Source organism: Colossoma macropomum, unplaced genomic scaffold (assembly GCF_904425465.1).
Source record: "Colossoma macropomum unplaced genomic scaffold, Colossoma_macropomum, whole genome shotgun sequence".
NCBI classification, from domain to species: Eukaryota; Metazoa; Chordata; class Actinopteri; order Characiformes; family Serrasalmidae; genus Colossoma; species Colossoma macropomum.
This window is the reverse complement of record NW_023494807.1, coordinates 20917995-20937010: the sequence shown is the minus strand read 5'-3', so window position 1 is coordinate 20937010 and position 19016 is coordinate 20917995. Positions and strand designations below refer to the sequence as shown.

The following is a 19016-nucleotide window of genomic DNA, read 5'->3' as shown; positions in this document are numbered from 1 at the left end:
TAAATGTGGCAGTCAAATTCATCTGTGTGCAAGCACAGTTGGTCAATGGTTCTAAATTCTAATGCGTTAAGTACGATACTTATTTAATAATATAAGTACCACTTTTTAAAAATATGAATACTTCATTAACTTTTGGTAGTTGTAGTCAGTGCACTCCTAGCTCTCTGAAACAAGTGGAGCAATCCTCTCTAAAGTCAATGTCACAACAATGTTCATAATTAGAAGAGGTGATAATTATTGGTGTGCGCACAGTCCTGTTTTGCAGAAACAAAAAACAATCTTTGCCTTTCGTCTTTTGATGAAATTAATGACTAAACCGTTCTGTATGAATAGTTCTGTCGATACAGAATGTAAACTGAATGTAAATGTAATTCATTACATAACCTCCTATGTAAGTAAAAAGGCTACTAATGGTTACTAATTTTAAAGTGTGCTTCATTAATTCTTACAGCATTTTCTCAGTATTAAATACACCTATTAAATTGACAGTGTTGTTAAATTAGTGTTTTAGATTCCTACCAGTGACGTGAGCCGTCACCTGAGTCAATGTCAGCAGTTGAAGGTGACAGTATATGTTGATGTATATGAAAAAATGAAGTACATAAACACAAAGAAAGAAAGAGAGAGAAAGAAAGGGAGAAAGATTGAATGAGGGGGTGATGCTATATTTGATATAGCCAAACAGAAAACAAACGCAGTAGGGAGAGTGAACCATCCATCAAAAAGATGGAGCATCTTTAGCAGCCGTGGGATGACTAAAGTGGGAAAATGTCAAGAACAACAAGGTTGACTCATCAAACAAGCCCACACGCGCACACACACACCTCAATCTCTGTTTGCCCTCACTCTGCTACCGGCTATTTATGCATCACCATGACATGGAGGACACCTCCGGAGTCTTCTGCCTGGGAAAGCACAGGTCATTTCCAGTGTGCCAAGGCTTTTATATCTTATTGGACTGAAGCACCTATTAAGGATTCTTCCTGTATTTTTAAACATAACAGCAGTCTTTTCCAGGAAATGCACTGAAAGCATGGGGCAAAGTGCTATTCTGTAGGCGGACAATTTCAAAAGGGTAGGCTTTTAGAGAAGCTATTCAACAATGCATTACACCATCATCATAACAAACTCCTTCTAACTTGTTTATTTAAACACAATAATGGCATTTAGAGGAGCTTTCTCTTGAAAGAAAACAAAAGAGAAAGGAAGAGCATAGATAGTATCACGGAAATAAACTAAGAGAAGAGAAAAGAAAAAAGCGAAAGAGGAGCGAACAGAACGGATGTAACGGAAAGAGAAGATAGGAGAAAGAGGCAGAAGAGGAACGATGTGAAAAGAAGAGAAGAGAACGGAGGAGAAGGGAAGAGAAAGGAGAAAGGAAGAGAATAGATGGTAAAAGAGGCAGTAAAAGGGGAGAAAAAATAGGAAAAAAGGAAAAGATAAGAGGAGAAAAAGATAAGTGAAAGAGGAGAGAAGAGAAGAGAAAACAAAAGAAGAAATGAGAACAGATGTTAAGGAAAGAGAAGAGAACAGAACAGATGCCAAGAGAAGAGAAGAGAAGAGAAGAGAAGAGAAGAGAAGAGAAGAGAAGAGAATGGATGGATGGATGGATGGATGGATGGATGGATGGATGGATGGATGGATGGAAGGAAATAGAAGAGAGAGAGAGAGGGAGAAGAAAACAGAATAGATGCCAAGAGAAGAGAACGTGAAGAGAAGATAAGATAAGATAAGACAAAAGAAGAGGAGAGAAGAGAACAGATGCCAAAACAAGAGAACGAAAAGTGACTGAATGTGAAGAGAAGAGAAGAGAAGAGAAGAGAAGAGAAGAGAAGAGAAGAGAAGAGAAGAGAAGAGAAGAGAAGGGCCTGAGCGAGGACAAAGAGAGAAAAAAAAGTATCCCTGAAAAAAGAGAAGACTCACAGATCAGACATGATGAATGAGCCTATTAAAATACCAGGAAGAGAAAGAGAAAACTCACTCACGCACACACACACACACACACACACACACACACACACACACACACACACAACAATCTGACCCATATGCAGTCACAGAAACACACACTCTTGCATAGGCTATTCACCCCACCCCACCCCCCTCACACACACAGCCACATACACACCTGCACAGTTGCTGACAGACACGCACTATTGACCACTGGACTGGTTACTGAATAATGCATGAAGTAGCAGAGGATTAAAAAAAAACAAAACAAAAACAGCTTTAACATGAAACATAGCATAAGGCAAGAGAGCACTGCACTAGAGATATGCACAGATACTCGAGCACTTGGTTACCAGTTCCAGTTGCCAGTATTTGAGTACTGAAACCACTATTCAGGTTCACTCATAAAGTTTTAGCTCCTTTGAATTTACTTGATTCAAATGTGTACATTGGTTCCACATGAATGAATATATTACATTGACACAATTACTGCTGTTCATTTTACTTACTTTTGGCAAGAACTATGCTGATTTAATGTATTTTATTAAAGTAGAACTGACGTACACATTTGAATCAAGTAAATTCATAGCAACACGTTTGAGAAAAGCTAGGAGTGGTACACAGGCACTGTTATGCTTCGCCAGCTGCCGTGTGCAGTATTATATGGCAATCCTGAATCCTGAATTACTGAAATCCTATCCTGAAGGGCCAAAACACTGCACACTTTAATGCTCCCTGTTTTCCCACACACTCATTTCAAATCTAATTACGCCTTCAGGAGTTCAATCAGGTGTGTCAGAACTGCATAAACATTTGATTGTGTTGTACTATATCTCTTCTATCATACATTTGAGGCCTACTGTTAAATCTTAGCAGTGCAGAGTTATCATGTTCTATATTAGATTTACATTATATAATTCTATAATAATTACACAGTTAGTTGCTTAATGAAATACATTTACATTCTGTATTGACTTTGATGAATTTACATTCTGTATTGACTTTGATGAATTTACATTTTGTATTGACTTTGATGAATTTGACATTTACATTCTGTATTGACTTTGATGAAAAGAACGGCAACAAAATATATATATTTTTTTCCCACAACGCAAGTCTGTAAGCATTACAGTAAGTTTCCATAATGAAACTTAGAATATAAATGAAATACATCTACATTCTGTATTGAAGGGTGTGTTTTGATGAAAGGAACGGCAACAATATATAAAGTCTGTAAGCGTTACAGTCAGTTTCCATTAAATTCAATATTTCCTTCTCTACTTACAAACACAAAGATGGTATCAATCAATACTCTAGAATGTGCACTTTTGATAGAGATTCTCTGTTTGCTTTAATGAGCTCAGAGTGAGATATAAGTAATATATAATTGCAACTTCCTTTTGTTATTGATGTCAATGAATGTGACTTCTAAACCTTAATGATTCAGAAAAACTCTATCAAAACTAATGATTTCTCACAAGCAGATGCGCTTGCACAAACACACCTGATTGCTCTGTGGTGGTCGTAGTCGATGTCGCAGCTGTTGCTGGAGCGGGAGTAGTTGGTGCGGGTGGTGCGCTGCTGGTTCATGGGGTACTGGTGGACTGAGGCATTGGGCTGCGAGGTGGTGTAGAATGGAGGAGGGATGCTGTTACTGGTCTCACTGCGATAATCGCTGTCCCGGTCATCCACTGCACTGTCCGGATCTTCATCTACAGGCAGACAGAAGCTATCAGCAAGGGATTAACCCATTAAAATCCCAGGATTATTACATACCTCATTACAGGCTTATTATTCAGTAACTACATAGACGTCAGTGCAAACTGACTGAGCTATTCTTCAGTTATAGAAGTGTGTAGTAGAACTGTGAGCCCATCGGTGGGGCCTGGCTATTTAAGGGGATAAAGAAACATTCTAGCATTTTTCAACCTGATCTCTGTCTGTCACAACTGTATTACACTGTCAGATACCATGAATATTTTTAATGAATTTCCATTTATTTGTAGGTGCTTCAGCATCTGCCCTTTGGCTTTTATGTGTTTTTGAATCAACAGGTTTTCTGTTCTTTTCTGACAAATTATCCCCTGTGGGAATCTATTGTATGATTGCAAACTGACAAAGACAAAAATGATCACTTATGATTATGTTATGTGAAATGGACAGATTCTATCCACCAAAATAAAGTTTGAGATTATGGTAAGAACTAAATCCTGCAGGAGTGCAGCATTTAAGGACGATGAAAATGAAGACAGTGACTCATAGATGAAGAGCAGAGCACGGGACTGCTTTCAGCACAGCTCCAGCACGAGCTAAACTCTTTATTAGCATTATGCAGCAGAGAGCAAGGCCAAGGAAAGGCGAGAGGGCGGTGTGACAAATCACCCGACAGGCCAACTGGGCACCCGCCAGCAATCCCATCTGCTGATCCGCACAGCAGGAAGTGAGCGTGTGAGGGTATCACAGTAAGAGTCTGATCCATAAACACTCTTTTTGTGAGCCACTTTTTGTCTGTTGAAAGGCTGTCACAGTAAAGCAAGCGGAAGCTTGTTGTCACCCCGTCTATAATTAGGGGGCACTTGGCATTTGCAAATGAGAAGAAAATAAGTAAAGAAGTTTGCCTAAAAACACACACACACATATATATATATATATATATATATATATATATATACTCTGACTTAGGACCTCAGAAGGTTAATATAAAAGGTGGTATAAAACAAAAAAGCATATTTACTCTCTGCCAAGCTTAAAGATAATTATTCTAAATGTTTGTTGAAAAAGATTTTCTTTTTAATTTCTGGAATTAATTAGGTTACATTTCTGACGCTATGTGTCCATTTATCAACAGTAAATGTGATTATGAGCTCATTAGAAAAAATATATATATAAAAAAAAGCCCATTACATTTTCTCATAAAAGTCTCATTTTCTTGTACAAAACAACACTGGAATATCTGCTGTCAGCAATATTATCACCAAAAGGCTGCCATATGGAAGCAAGCACTCTAACAAACCACAAGCCCATATCAGATGTTTCTGATGAATAATCTGTGAGTCTTCTGATGAATTACAGGCATCCATGTGGTCCAACAAAGGATCATATGTCCTGCCAGAAATAAAGCTGCAATCTTCTACCAAGTTAAATGGATGCATCCAGGATTAAACAAAGCGTTCTATGATAATGCATTTATAATAGATATAATAATCATATTACAATAGTTTGTCCATATCGTGCAGGTGTGTCTTCAAAATGACAGTAACAAACAACTCACTCGGTTGATCTCCCCATAGATTCCAGTTACCTGTAAAAGAGCAAAGGGCATAGAAGTCTAGTGTAAGAAAGGGGAAGAGGAACTGGACAGTAGTAGTAAGCAAACCCCTGCATTCACTGTGCACAATTTAGCACCTGTGTCAGCGATTATAAGGGGGTGTCTGGATACTTGACATATAGTTTACCTCTCAAAAGGAAAGAGGCAAAGATGAACACCAGGAACATTGACTTAGTAAAGAAGGCTAAGTGCACTTTTACTAAGACTTGACAAGCTTGAACAAAGGGCCTATATCAAGAAAAGTACTTTGAGGAAGTATATAAACATTTGAAACAAGTTTTAAAATGTACCATACATTTTAAACACAGTCCATACAGTCAATGTATAGAAACTAATCTGCCCATTTTTAATTAATCTTTTTGGTGGTGTCATAAGAACCAACATATTGACATACAGTACTGAGCAAAAGTCTTAGGCATGTAAGCACATTGTTTAAAACCATTTATCTTGTCAGTATGTGTGCTTGTAAAACACATATCATAAACACAAATAAACATAAATACAGGACTTGTTTTTAAATCTTGTGAGCTAGTTTGAAAAGCAAAGTTTGGTTCTAGATGTCTTCTCCAAACCTCGAGCCATTGCATGGAAATGTTCAATTCCATCGCCAGCACATCTGATTTAGCTTAATAAAGTACTGATAAGCTAAGCCACTTACAAAGAATTTCTACTTACTGTATTAATGTTATTCGTATTTATTTTAATAATAGTGTTTCAAGCAAATAAATTACTGACCAGAGAAATAACTATTTAAATACAACTTTCTCAGGTGCCTAAAACTATATACGATTTATCCACCTATTCAGCTTACTGCAGTTTAGCTCCACCCATTCATGCTGAGGTTATACGAGGTGTTTCAGCCCAGACTGCTTTGAACAAAGCACCACACAATGCAGCCAATCAGAACAAAGCTATATGTTATTCTGCAGGAGGAAAAAAATAGAACACAAGAAAAATTTTGGAGATGGGCTCTTTAAAATGGGCACTGCACACTGCTCTTATCTGCTCTTAGATAAAAGCACCTTTTATCTGAAAGTTTTAGTGTGTGCTGCCCCAAGCCTGAATGACTTTGAGAAATGACGTCCAGTGTGAAGTCACTGTTATGTCACCACTACTCTGGACTCTGGCCAGCAATGTCTCCTTTACTTAGCTAAGGGCAGAATGGGTGAAGTCAGACTTTAAGACTCTTCCCGGAAGGCAGACCATTGCCCCGGCGATGCCTCACTGGCCTATGAGTAACACAAAGGGTCTGGCAGCTAGCCAGTGACAAAGCCCACTGTCTGCCTCAGCTAATGAAAAAGCTCCTGCTGTCTGCCTCAGCCAATGAAAAGCTCCTGCTGTTTGCCTCAGCCAATGAAAAGCTCCTGCTGTTTGCCTCAGCCAATGAAAAGCTCCTGCTGTTTGCCTCAGCCAATGAAAAGCTCCTGCTGTTTGCCTCAGCCAATGAAAAGCTCCTGCTGTTTGCCTGAGCCAATGAAAAGCTCCTGCTGTTTGCCTCAGCCAATGAAAAGCTCCTGCTGTGTGCCACAGCCAATGAGAAATTCCTGCTGTATGCCAAAGCCAAAGAAAAGCTCACTGGGACCAATGATAGCACTGCTTGGGGAGTGTATGTGAATGTGTATGTGTGGTTATGGAAAAGTTACACACTCATAAAGACTCCCAGTCATTCACTGAGCTCACTGAGGTACCTGCCAGACAGTCATTCATATTCCTCCTTCACACACTGCTCTATCGTCAAACAATGACTAACCAACTACAATCTACGATGACTGTAGTGCACAGAAAGCACAGATGAACAGTGAGCATAACTCTTTAACAGCTCTGCCCTCAATCTCATTTGTAACTCTTCAAGGAGAACACAGAAAGACTTCATGTTCTAAATGTTTTTGGCTCATATTCCCTGAAGTCAACTTTTAACATTCGTGCTGCTTTTTGTACCAAAAACAGACTTAATTCATTTTTACATGGCCATTTCGCAACTAACCTTAAAGTTATACAGGCTGTTTTTGCTCCTGTACATTTACAATGTAAACCACTCTTCGGACCGGCTACCCTGTATTATGCCTTGTTCAAAAACAGTAAATGGCCAAATGTACAAAACAAAAATCTATTACATTTGAACTGAAATCTTCAGGGATGTTGGATCAGTTGGAAGGCTGCAATGATACATTTGCTTCCCAACAATAAGGAAACAGTACAACGTTTAATTGTTTATTCCACATCTTCCACTACAAAAACTCTGCTATAGACTGTCTGCAGAAACAACACTCCGTATCACCTCAGCATGAATGGGCAGGGCTGAAATGCTGCAAGCTCAGTCGGTGGTGTTCATGGTGATAACACAACCATGATGAATTCAAAATGAGCAGGTTTTGTGGCCTAGATTCCATATATGGACTGTGTAGACTGAGGAGTGAGTACCACAGTTTGCAACTCTAACCATGTTTACATTTACATAAACAAATCTAGGATTTTTTTCCAAGATATATGTCTTTTAGGCCCCAGCTCAGATGAGCCCATTATACTGCACAAACACTTCCATAAGGCTGGTGGAGACTGCACAAGACACGGTTGGAGTGAGGTTATATAATGTCCTAACTCAGAACCTCTAAAAAATCCTGTTGAGGATTGTGAATGCAATTGAGGTTTTATGGACATATGATACTACAGACAGGAAACCACATGTTAACTCTATGTTAAGCCTTTGATGTTGTAATGTAGATGTAAAAAAGTAACTCACAGCACTGTGTCCCAGGAACAGGTAGAGGCCTCTCCTGCTCCTCCTGATATGAGTACTGTGACAGAAACAGTTGGTGATTAATTTGTCCAAAAATCCCTCCATAAATCTCTCTATAAATGAATCCCTTAAATCTTACAGGCCTGTACTTGGCCAATATTTCAGTTCCTCACTCTCTTCAATGCATAACTTGCATATTAAGCACTACTCAAGATGGATTAATTTTACAAGAGCAGGTTATGTAATGTAATTTGTAAGTGATTTGACTTGCATATTCACATGGAAGAAAATGTGTGTAAGTTCTACAAATTATCACAGATAGCTGGCACTGAAAGATGATAGCCTGGATGTCCACATCACAGACTCCACATTCAATAACAATAACAACATGCCACACGGCTGTATCTATTAGCCTTTTTTTAGTTTTGTTATTTCATTAGCATGATGTGGATTGGAACAGGACTGCAGGATCTCTGAGTTCAGCCAATTACAGGAGGCCATTCATTCCACAGTTATCACTGTCAGACTGTAAAAAGCACATACACTGCATGTTCATAATGGAAACATGGATCTTGGTGGTACATGGTGGTATTCATTTCATCAGGTATGACAAATTCAGCTGAAATAGTGACCAAATATTACTTACTTCATTACTTCATTATCACTAGCTTTAGTGACGTTTTTGCTACAGTACAAATAGAAAGGGTCTTTTACTGTTATGGGGCCACAACACATAAGGAAGTACAATAGTATCTTAAAGGCAAATTTCAGACATGGAGCCAATTTCATGGTGCTTGGCTTCAGTGCAGAGGGGGAATAATGAAGAGTAGAGAGAAACAAGTGCGAGAGGAATCACCCTATCAGCCTGGACTTACATCCTGGTCCCTCATGGCATTCAGCTGTTCCAGTTTCTTAGCCCAGTATCGAGCTTCCTCCTCAGGGATATCTGTGACAAACGCCACAAACACACACTGTTCAGCTAGACAGCAAATACACACATATATACTCATACACTCCTCAAACACTCTCATAGTCATACATTATATTTTTATAATAATTTATAATCATATAACCATATAATTGTAATATAATCACATAAGTATATAATATACGCCGATCAGCAATCCTTCTTTATACTCTCATTGTCCACTTACAATATAGGTGCACTTCGTAGTTTTGCTATTACAGATTGTAGTACATCTGTTTCTATGCATGTTTTGTTGGCCCTTCTTTTACCCTGTTCTTCAATGGTCACCACAGAGCAGGTATTATTTGGGTGGTGGATCATTCTCAGTGACATGGTGGTGGTGTGTTGGTTTGTGTTGTGCTTGTACGAGTGGATCAGACACAGTAGTGCTGCTGGAGTTTTAAACACCTCAGTGCCACTGCTGGACTGAGAATAGTCCACCATCCAAGAATATCCAGCCAACAGTGTTCTGTGGGCAGCATCCTGTGAGCAGAAGAACTAGAGGATGACCAACACAAACTGTGCAGCAACAGGTGAGCCACTGTCTACTGTTACATCTACAAGCTAGACCAACAAGAAAGGAATGTCGGCACACAAGATTTTTTCTGAGGCATCTTTACTCTTTTTACACGCTGTTTACACGGAAAGGGATGCAGTTTGTTGTGCTCTCAGACAAGGTGCCACCAATGACTGGCATGAAGTTATGATGTATTCAACTAAACCAGCTATTTATATCTTATTAACATTTTCAATATAATAACCATAGTTGTTCTACAGGCCTTTACTGATCAAATTTAATTCAGGGTACATTTTTTTGTGGCTTACAAAAGACAAAGCTTCCAAATATTAAACAGAGAACTGAATATCAATGTAACGAACAAACACTTGAGTATTCAAATAAGTTGGGCCAGCCCAAAAACACACAGAGGTTCACTTGTGCATGCGAATACACACAGGCACTGGCAGATACAAACAAACAAACGCCCACGTAAACACTATGCTTGTTTATGAAAAGAGGAATATGGCTTTTCACCTGCTGTGACCTTATGTTAGTACTGTTTTTTTTTCGCCAAGTAACAATAGGTCACTGCTGTAGACAGAACGGATGAGCTTCCGAGTAAACGGATATAGCAGTGTGCTGTGCTTGGCGTTTGAGAAAGTAGGTCTACCTCTTCCTGCAGAATCTCACCACTCACCCAGGTTGTGTATTTCCAATGACCCATTGCTCCAGGACAGATTTTTGTCATTTTGAGGGTGTCCTGTTTTCTGTTGTGTGCTTTGGAGCCTTTCAAAAGTGCTGCTTCAGTGCTATTCAAGTCAAAAAAACTCAGGGCTATTGCAGTCCACATCAAGTTTGTGACACCATATTAAAGGATTGAAGTTGCATATTCTGTCCATCAAAAGTTTGGGGACACCTTGACATTCCGAAGTAAAGCTTTTTAATGAAAAAATGTTAATATATATATATAGTTCTTGGTATGAAGAGTTGCTTTTGCTGAATTAATTATTTAACAGTTTTTTTTTCCAAACTACTGTTAAAAACACATAAAGAAAATCTTTTAGCCAAAACGTGGTTTGACTGAAAGGTTTAAGTGCTGTTGAGTGCTGACATCACAACAAGGGAATAAAATGTGTGTGCTTTGGCATTATTTCCTGGGCTAAACCTCTGTCAAATGGCCCTTCAGTCTTGAAGCTTTTGCAAAGAAAAATGGCAAGATCTGAACAGGTTTCTAATTAATGTCACAAGCTCATTAAACATAGTGTAAAGCTAGGTGTAGTCAAACGCATACTATTGATGTGAATGAGTTTATATGGTTAGGCTTGCAATTATGAACAGTCTTACCCAGTGGCAGTTCGAAGCGTGTGTCAAGTAGCACCCGGTGGAATGTTGGGTCTTTGGTGCCGCAGATTTCATTATCCGCCATGATCACCTGTGAGTCCAGTGTCAACCACTCCCCTGGACCCTCCTGTAACAACATACACAAAACCATGTTAGACTTCCTTGCTACTCTTGATAACAACTGGCCCACCTTTGGCCCCAGTTCATCACTCATAACTACATAAGTTACACATTAAATAATATTTGAGATTAATTTTACTAGGTGATGTTTGGTAATGTAATTTGATTTATACGGGATAAAAAATCTTTGTCATTTCTCCAGATTATCACAGATAGCCCAGACTGAAAAGTCTGGATGTGCACATTAGTGTTACATGACAAGTGCCACACTCAATAACAATAACAACACACCGCACAGCAATAATTATTAAACATTTTGTTATTCCATTAGCACGAGATGAACTGAAACAGGACTACTATTACTGGGAAAGCCCAGAGTTCAGCCAATTAAAGAAGAGCATGCACTGCACAATTATTAGTGTCAAACTGTAAAAACTATATACTGCAGATTCATACTGGATTCAAATCACAGATCATCTTGCTAATTACTAAAATACAGTTGGCTTTCCTCTCCTGGACCTTCCAATTACAGCACACACAAAACCATGTTACAGTCTGTCACAGTCTCTGAGGCCTGCCATTAGAAAACTATAAGTATTTTCACATTTGATCCCTCTTTACTGGATAGTCCAATATAGATTAACTCTATACAGCTCTAATTAACAACAATCTATTGAAACTGATTACCAACAATGCTAAATTAAATGCAGGATTACAATTAAAGTTAGAGTCCGGGTTATGTTAAAGTTTTGAGTTGAGGTTAACACTAGTGTTAGAGTTGGTGACAGTTTAGGGTTAGGAATAAGTTAAGGTGTAGTTAAGATTTTAAAAGGTATTTAGTTCATGTAGATTGAAGACCAACATTCACAAAATATCTGCTTTGGTCCATTCAAGTTCTGGCTTACATTTTTTGGGCCTTTCTTCTCTGTCACTCAGTAAAAAACACTGTTAGAACGCTTCAGTCTGGATATAGAGAACCGGTCTGAATAAAACATCAAGTAAATATAATAAATACATATGTACAAACAGGGAAATTCTATAGCGATTCTACACCACCTATTGGTTTTTAAGGACCAGTGGAGGACATATTTCATAGTGATTTGAATTTGATGAAAAGTTATTGTTGTGTGTACTGTCTTCTTTTGTGGAAAGATAATTGTCCTTTACATTCTTGTCATTAAAACTGAGGAAAAGTGCAGACTCAAATCCAAAACAGAATGTAAACAGAATGTAAGTGTAATTCATTATGTAATGTAAATGGAACGTATATCAAAATGTCAATTCTAAGGGTTAAAATAAAAGAAATAAATACACTAAACACACTACATGCCCATTCATTCATAAAATAGCCACAAAAATACAATTACTCTAGCTGGAATTTCTCCAAACGAAAACTTGGGCAACACCCAAATATTACCCTCCACTGTCACTAATGCTGTAACCCCATCATACTTCAACAGTTTTCACTCTTGTCCCTTGTTTCAGATCAGAGAGACGCATAAACATGTTTATAGAATCAGAGGGCAAAACACTCATTCATAATTGAGGGCAGGTGATACATCATTCATACAAAGTTATGAAAGCAAGGGAAAAAGCCTTGGGGTCATTTATAAAACACGACTTAAGAGCTGCAAACTGGTGACCACTCAGCAAAAGGTTTGCCTGAACAGAGCCCAGAGTTTGCTTACATAACTGTCTCTCAGCAGCTGCTGCTGTGTATGTGTCTACAGCTGAGTCTATTGAAAATGGTCAAGATTTCAAAATTTTAAGCAAATTTCCAAAAAGTTGTAAAAGAAAATGCTAATTAATCAGTGTTTCCATCTACTATGGCTGTGCACAAATACCTGATGTGACATGCTTGTGACGTATGGCAAAAAAGTCTTGCTCACTGTGTGTTGCATATACAGTGGAGGGATTCTAACATTTATTAGCTCTCATTAGCTCTTCCGCCCACTCCCACAGAATATCGGAATCATTTGTCCCGCTCCCGCCTGCAACTGAAACATTTTGGCCCACTCACCCGCGCAGTTCCGTCAAGGTGAAGTGACATTCAAAATTTGACACAGCCTATTCACAAATACACTATTCTCTACTGAAATAACATGGTAGTTATGCTCATCTGGCCTATTGTGAAGTAACTTCACCAAACGTCATTTATTCCCAGTAAACACAAAGCATGAATTAAAGCACAGAAAGGTTATTTTTGGTGTTTTGCTCGGCAGCTGTGGCCATTGGACTGAAGGCTCCACCAGTTCTGTAAGATACAAGAATTTGCATGTTGTTCACATGATCAGTTGCTTTGCCACTTTTTAGAATGACTTCATTCATCTTAACTGTTTCACTGTTATTGTTATGATTTAGTGATTGTTCTACTTTATTTAGGCTACCCACCCGCTCCTGCGCACAACACTGAAAATTAGTCCTGCACCACAAGATATTGTGGTGGGATATCCTGTGGGAGTGCAGACCTCTAGTTTGAGGTAAGTATGTATTAACTTAGGCAAGCAGTTTGCACAGCACTAACTGGGCTGAGCTTCTTTTACTGGTTAGCTACATTAGCCTTGTAACGTCACTGCAAAACTAAAAATGGGTAAAAATGGATAAAAATTTCTGCAAATTCTAACATCTTGTTATTAATTTTCAACAACGAAGGCCACAAGAGGCACGAAGGTGGGACACAAGTCCCACACTCTGCCGCCCAGGCCCTGCCTCCTGTTCCACAGCTAGGCCGCTGGACTGCACCTCTTATTCGATCTGGGCAGCCAAGCTGGGGAGTGGGGCCAGTGAGGGGGAGGTGGAGCACTGAACTCTCTGTCCCTCTTGGCTCAAGCGCTCATGCTGCCCTTAATGAGAGCCAACTGATGCTGATCTGGGGACGGCAGCGTCAGTGCCTTTACAAAGAGCTGAGAGGGAACAGAGGAGGAGAGAGTCCAGCAGCAGAAAAGACTGAGGAGCTAAAAAGCTTGGTTTTGAGAAAAGGACTGAAAAGTCTAGTTTTGAAGCCATCGAAAAGTGTCCAGCTTTGGTTTTGAGTTGTTTTTGTTTGTCTGTCTTGAGAATAAAGTTAAAATGGCTGCTGCAACCTTCAACCCTGCTTCCAGCGTCCTTCCTGTGCCCCGGGTAGCACATGGTGTGCTACAATCTGATATATTAGGTCTGCCCATAACCATACAGTCTGAGCTCAATAGGATCTATAAAGAAATGACCGACAAATATACATTATAAGTCAAAAGTGTGGACACACTGAATATGTATATTTCATAACAATGTCCCCCAGTAACAGTGTTGATGTCTATTAGTCTAAAATATGGAAGAGTAGTGTATGGGAGTGTATTTTAACTCTAGAGAACAGTGTGAGTGTACGGAGGCAGTAGCATGGGCACTAGACACACCCCCACCTCATTTGATTGGCGAATGCTCCGCAAGGGGATCCAGACGGTGCCCACCATGGTGTCCCAGATTAGACCTTTATTCCACACCTCCACAGTCAGGCCCAGGTCCAGCCTGTTTATCTCACTGGAGAGAGAGAGAGAGAGAGAGAGAGAGAGAGAGAGAGAAATAACTTTTGTTGTTTGGATAGATTTTTTGCTGCTCAATAACACTAAGTAAAAGAGTGAAACAACAAACCCAGCTTCGCTGTTTAATGAGAAATTAACATTTGGAGGTTTCTCCAGCTCGATAATATTGCAGCCAGCATGCGCTGAGGATTTTACATATTTCTTTTATGTAATTATATTAAGTTATATAGCAAAATGGTAACGCTGAAGAATACAACAACACAATGAAAGCTCTTATTAAGGAGAGAGAGAGGTAGAAACAGAGAAAAGAGCAGACAGAATGATAACATCAGGCAGAGTGAGACAGAGACAGATTACAAAGGGACGAATGGAAAAAACTTTAGATGTGTCACTTGGTATTGAAAAGAGATGACAAACAAGGACAGGATGTAGCATAAACATTGGCACTATGTCCAAAAGTATCCAGACATCCCTTAGTGAATTCAGCTACTTCAAGGTCCACCCATTATTGACAAAGGTGTTCAACTGCTTGTATAATCTCTATAGGACAGCATTGGCAGTAGAACAGCATGCAAACTGCATGATGCTAAGTAGTGGGGTTGGCCTTTAGAAGCAAACTGTGCCATCAAACATGTCTTGTATGATCAACTGCATTTGGGTAGTTGAATGACAAAAAGCTGTATAACAGAAAATGAAATAAGAATAAGATTAATATCCAGAACGCTGTGAAATATTGAATAAAATATTAGGGTATTACTGTGCCAAGGGCTGAATTCTCTGAATTTGACATGATGGCATGAAGGGCGTACAGCCTTGTTACATAACAGCTGCGGTGCAACACCACTGAAATCCCAGGACTCTGAACCATGAGTGTGTACCTCACACACACACACACACACACACACTCAGCTCATTCTACTCAGCTGGAGTACTGATAAGCAAATAAAGGAGAAAGAGAAGGGGGACTGCCAAGAGAAAGAGGGAGAGACAGGATGGAGAGGATGAGAGAGAGAGCAGAATACATGAATGAATGGCTGACAAAGCAGGGAAGAAAGAGAAAAAGAAAGAAGCAGGTGGAGAGTATGAGAGAGAGCGAAGCATGACTGAGTGAGTGAATGAGTAAATGGGTGAGAGGAGGAGAAAGGAGCGAGGGAGGGAGAGGTGAAAGTGTGAGCGAGAGAGCGAGTAAAGTTGAAGATAATGCATGAGTGTGAATGAAAGAGAGCAGGAGAGGGGGAAGCTGTGGGTGGAGGAGCTGAGTCACTTTCTGTATGTGAAATATATAAAAACTCAGTAAGTCATCTCTACTGACCTGATACATTAAAAGTTTGCAATCACTGTGTGTATAACATGTTTCTAATATGACACTCTTCAAAGCTTCACAGGTTTCAAATACATTTTACATGTGTTTAGAAAGATGCATGGAGCTATAGATGATTCCATAATACTTGAGAAAACATCACAATAACATCAAGAGGTAAATTTACGTTTAAAAAGCCAATTTACTACACTGTTTGTATTTTTGTGCAATGCACAAAAAGAGGAATGTATGATTATTAGTTATACAGGCCCTTTAACTCCCAGAATGTCTTCTATTTGTAGAGTGGTGATCAAAACTCAAGGTAGCTAACGTGACAAGAAGCAGACAAGAAAATAAATAGATAATTACAGCATCTACATTATTAATAACATCATAACCTTCTCATTCCCAAAACATAATATTGTATAAAAGACATTAAAATACCTTTTATTGTCTAGTACATATATTTTAGACCAGTGGTCTCCATCTCTGGTCCTGGAGAGCTGCTTTCCTGCAGAGTTTAGTCCCAACCTGTATCCAATACACTACACCGCCCCTTACTTAACTCTAATACATCTGATCCAGCCAATCAGGGACTTGGGAAGAGGTTGATTCGCTGGAGCAGGTATGGTTGGAACTAGGATCTGCAGGAAGGCAGCTCTACAGGACCAGGGTTGGAGACGACTGCTCTACACTGTATACACTGTTACTGAACAAAATAACAGCAATCATTAATATGACAAGTGATTCCAAACTTCTGAATGATAATATATGCCAGTTTTAGTGTAAAGCTATTTGTAGTGTACTCAGCACTTAAGAAAGCGAGAATAGCATTCATGAAGTTAATTTACAATGTCAGCATATATTCTGGACATCTGGACATCTACCATGTGTGTGTGAATGTAGGGCCTGGAAAAGTCACAGTGTGGAGTGGGTGCTAGTGAGAGTGTCTGAGTTAGCCAGTGTGGACAAGACAGTTAGAATGTAATGAAGACAAATTAAAGCTCAAACTCAAGTTGAGATGGACAAGAAGGGAAGAGAGCAAAGGGCACAGAGGACAAAGAGACTGAGGGAAGACAGGAAGAGGGAGGGAAGAGAGAGAAAAGAAGATGATTGAAGGAGAAGAGAGGAGATATTGAGGAGAGAGTGGTGTGACAGATGAGAGACAAAATGAGGTAGAAGAGAGAGAACGAGGGCAGACAGAGATAAAGAGAGAGAAAGACAGAGAACATGAATGGGCTGAGTAGCCTATACACCCCTGAGGAACTCATGTCTGTACTTTACTTTTCACTCTTATTATCCTTTTTGTTTGTTTGGATAGAAATGTTCATTTTCCACATTAACTACGTTACAGCTCATTGGTTTGACTGTAATGTAACTAACAAAATTTATTCATGTTAACAAAGATTATTAAATTAACGGAGAGCGAAAAACAACAAACACAGCTTTGAAGTACAGCTTTGATGTTTAACGAGGAATTAGCATTAAGAGGTTTATCCGGCTTGATAACACTGCCGTCAGCGAGAACATATTTCTTTTATGGAATTACATTAAATTGCAATATGACAAAGCAAACACAGCAAGAGAGGGGGAGAGGGAGAGAGAGGGCAAGAGCAAGACAGAGAGAGGAAGGGAAAAAACAGAGATAAAGAGAGTCAGAGAAAGAGAAGAGAGAAAGGGTTGCCAGAGCTAAAGAAAGGGAAGAGATCGAGAGGGAGAAAAGAGGAAACAGCAGTTGAGAAAAAGAGAGGGGGTGAAAGAGAAAAAGAATAGTCAGAGAAATCGAGAGAAAGAGAGAAACTGGAGAAAAGAATGAGAGAAAGAGAGAGGGTTGCAGAAAGACAAAGAAAGGGAAGAGAAAGGTGGAAAAGGGGGAAGAAAGCAACAGAGAGAAGGAGAGAGAGATAGAAGGATAGAGAGAGAAAAAGAACAGACAAAAAAGAAAGAAAGAGGCAGACAGAAAGAGAGAAAAAGGGTAAGAGTGATAAAGGGAGAAAGAGAGAGGGAGAGGAATGCAGAAAGAGAAAGGGAAGCAGAAAAAGAAAGAAAGCAAAAAAGAAGAAAAGAGATAGAAAGAGAAAAAGAGTGAGTCAGATGGAAAGAGAGAGGTAGACAGAGAGAGAGAAAAAGGGAAAGAGAGCAAGAAGGACAGAGCCATAGAAAGAGAGGGAGAGAAAGCAATAGAGAGGGCTAGAAAGATACAGAAGGAAAAACAGAAAGGGGAGAGGGAAAGAGGAAAGAGGGAGAGAAACAGAGATAGAGAGATATACTCACAACATGAAATCCTGCTCCCAGCTGGGCTGGTTGCCCCGCACTGCGATTGTCGTGCTTTTAACATTCTGCACCTTCAGACTCACATATGTGTTGAACTTCTCTGCAGGAGAGAGTAACAACAGGAGGTCACAAACACATACACAGTGTGGAATGACTGTAAAAGGAATGGTGGTGGAGGTTTTTCATCAGTCTCACCTTGGGGTCCGTCAAGCTTGGCTTTCTTCACTGCAGAAAAAAAGAAAAAGACGGAAAACAAAAGTGTTATACTCTTCAGTCTCTTCATGCTCATGCTTAACCTTTAAATGTATGGTTTATTGACAGTAATAAAACAAAGCTTGTTAGATTTTGATTTTAAAGTCAGAATTTACTGTGGCAGGGATAGAAACCAGACATCCAAAGCCTCTAAAGCTACCTCACATTAAGTTATTAAACAAAACTGTTACATATACATTGCCTGATATACATGATGCATTGTTTTATTATTTTGACTAAAAGTACAAAAACTAAAACGTTTTGGCCTAAAACATATAAAAAATACATTCATGGTGGTAACTTACACGAAGAGTGTTGTAAGAAAAAATAGTAGCTTATTATTTCAGATTTAACACTATTTTACCACTATCAGCATTACATATAAAAAATCAGAAGACACATGTAGGTACACTGGTAGTTTGGACAGTAGATTAAAAGACTATATTTGCATTGTATATATCAACAGCCCTGGTTCTTAACACCACCACTGCAAAGAAATCCTTCAGTATGTTTTTCTATAATGCACCATTTCACACCAAACTACTCTCAATCGTAATGACTGAATTGTGGTGAAATGTAAAAAAATGTTTTTGTTTACAAATGCAGAGTGGTGTTAAATTGTGTCCCTAATACTTAAACCAATTACATTACAGTTTGGGTGTTTAGGAGACCTCTCTGGTGGAAATGTACATTTGAGAAGAACATTCTGTAATGACCCCTTCCCCCCCAG

The 19016-nt window shown here is 39.2% G+C and overlaps 1 protein-coding gene across 1 annotated transcript in view; it reads right to left on the bottom strand.

Annotated features, from left to right (window-relative positions):
* Positions 1-19016, bottom strand: part of LOC118796753 (protein unc-13 homolog A) — a 75064-nt gene that overhangs the window by 42184 nt on the left and 13864 nt on the right. The window contains exons 2-9 of the mRNA XM_036555854.1: positions 18230-18259; positions 18035-18134; positions 14341-14458; positions 10826-10949; positions 8891-8961; positions 8019-8073; positions 5222-5251; positions 3455-3662 (exon numbers count right to left, since the gene is read on the bottom strand). Coding sequence (XP_036411747.1) covers positions 3455-3662; positions 5222-5251; positions 8019-8073; positions 8891-8961; positions 10826-10949; positions 14341-14458; positions 18035-18134; positions 18230-18259 — 736 coding nt within the window. The remainder of the gene's footprint in view (positions 1-3454; positions 3663-5221; positions 5252-8018; positions 8074-8890; positions 8962-10825; positions 10950-14340; positions 14459-18034; positions 18135-18229; positions 18260-19016) is intronic.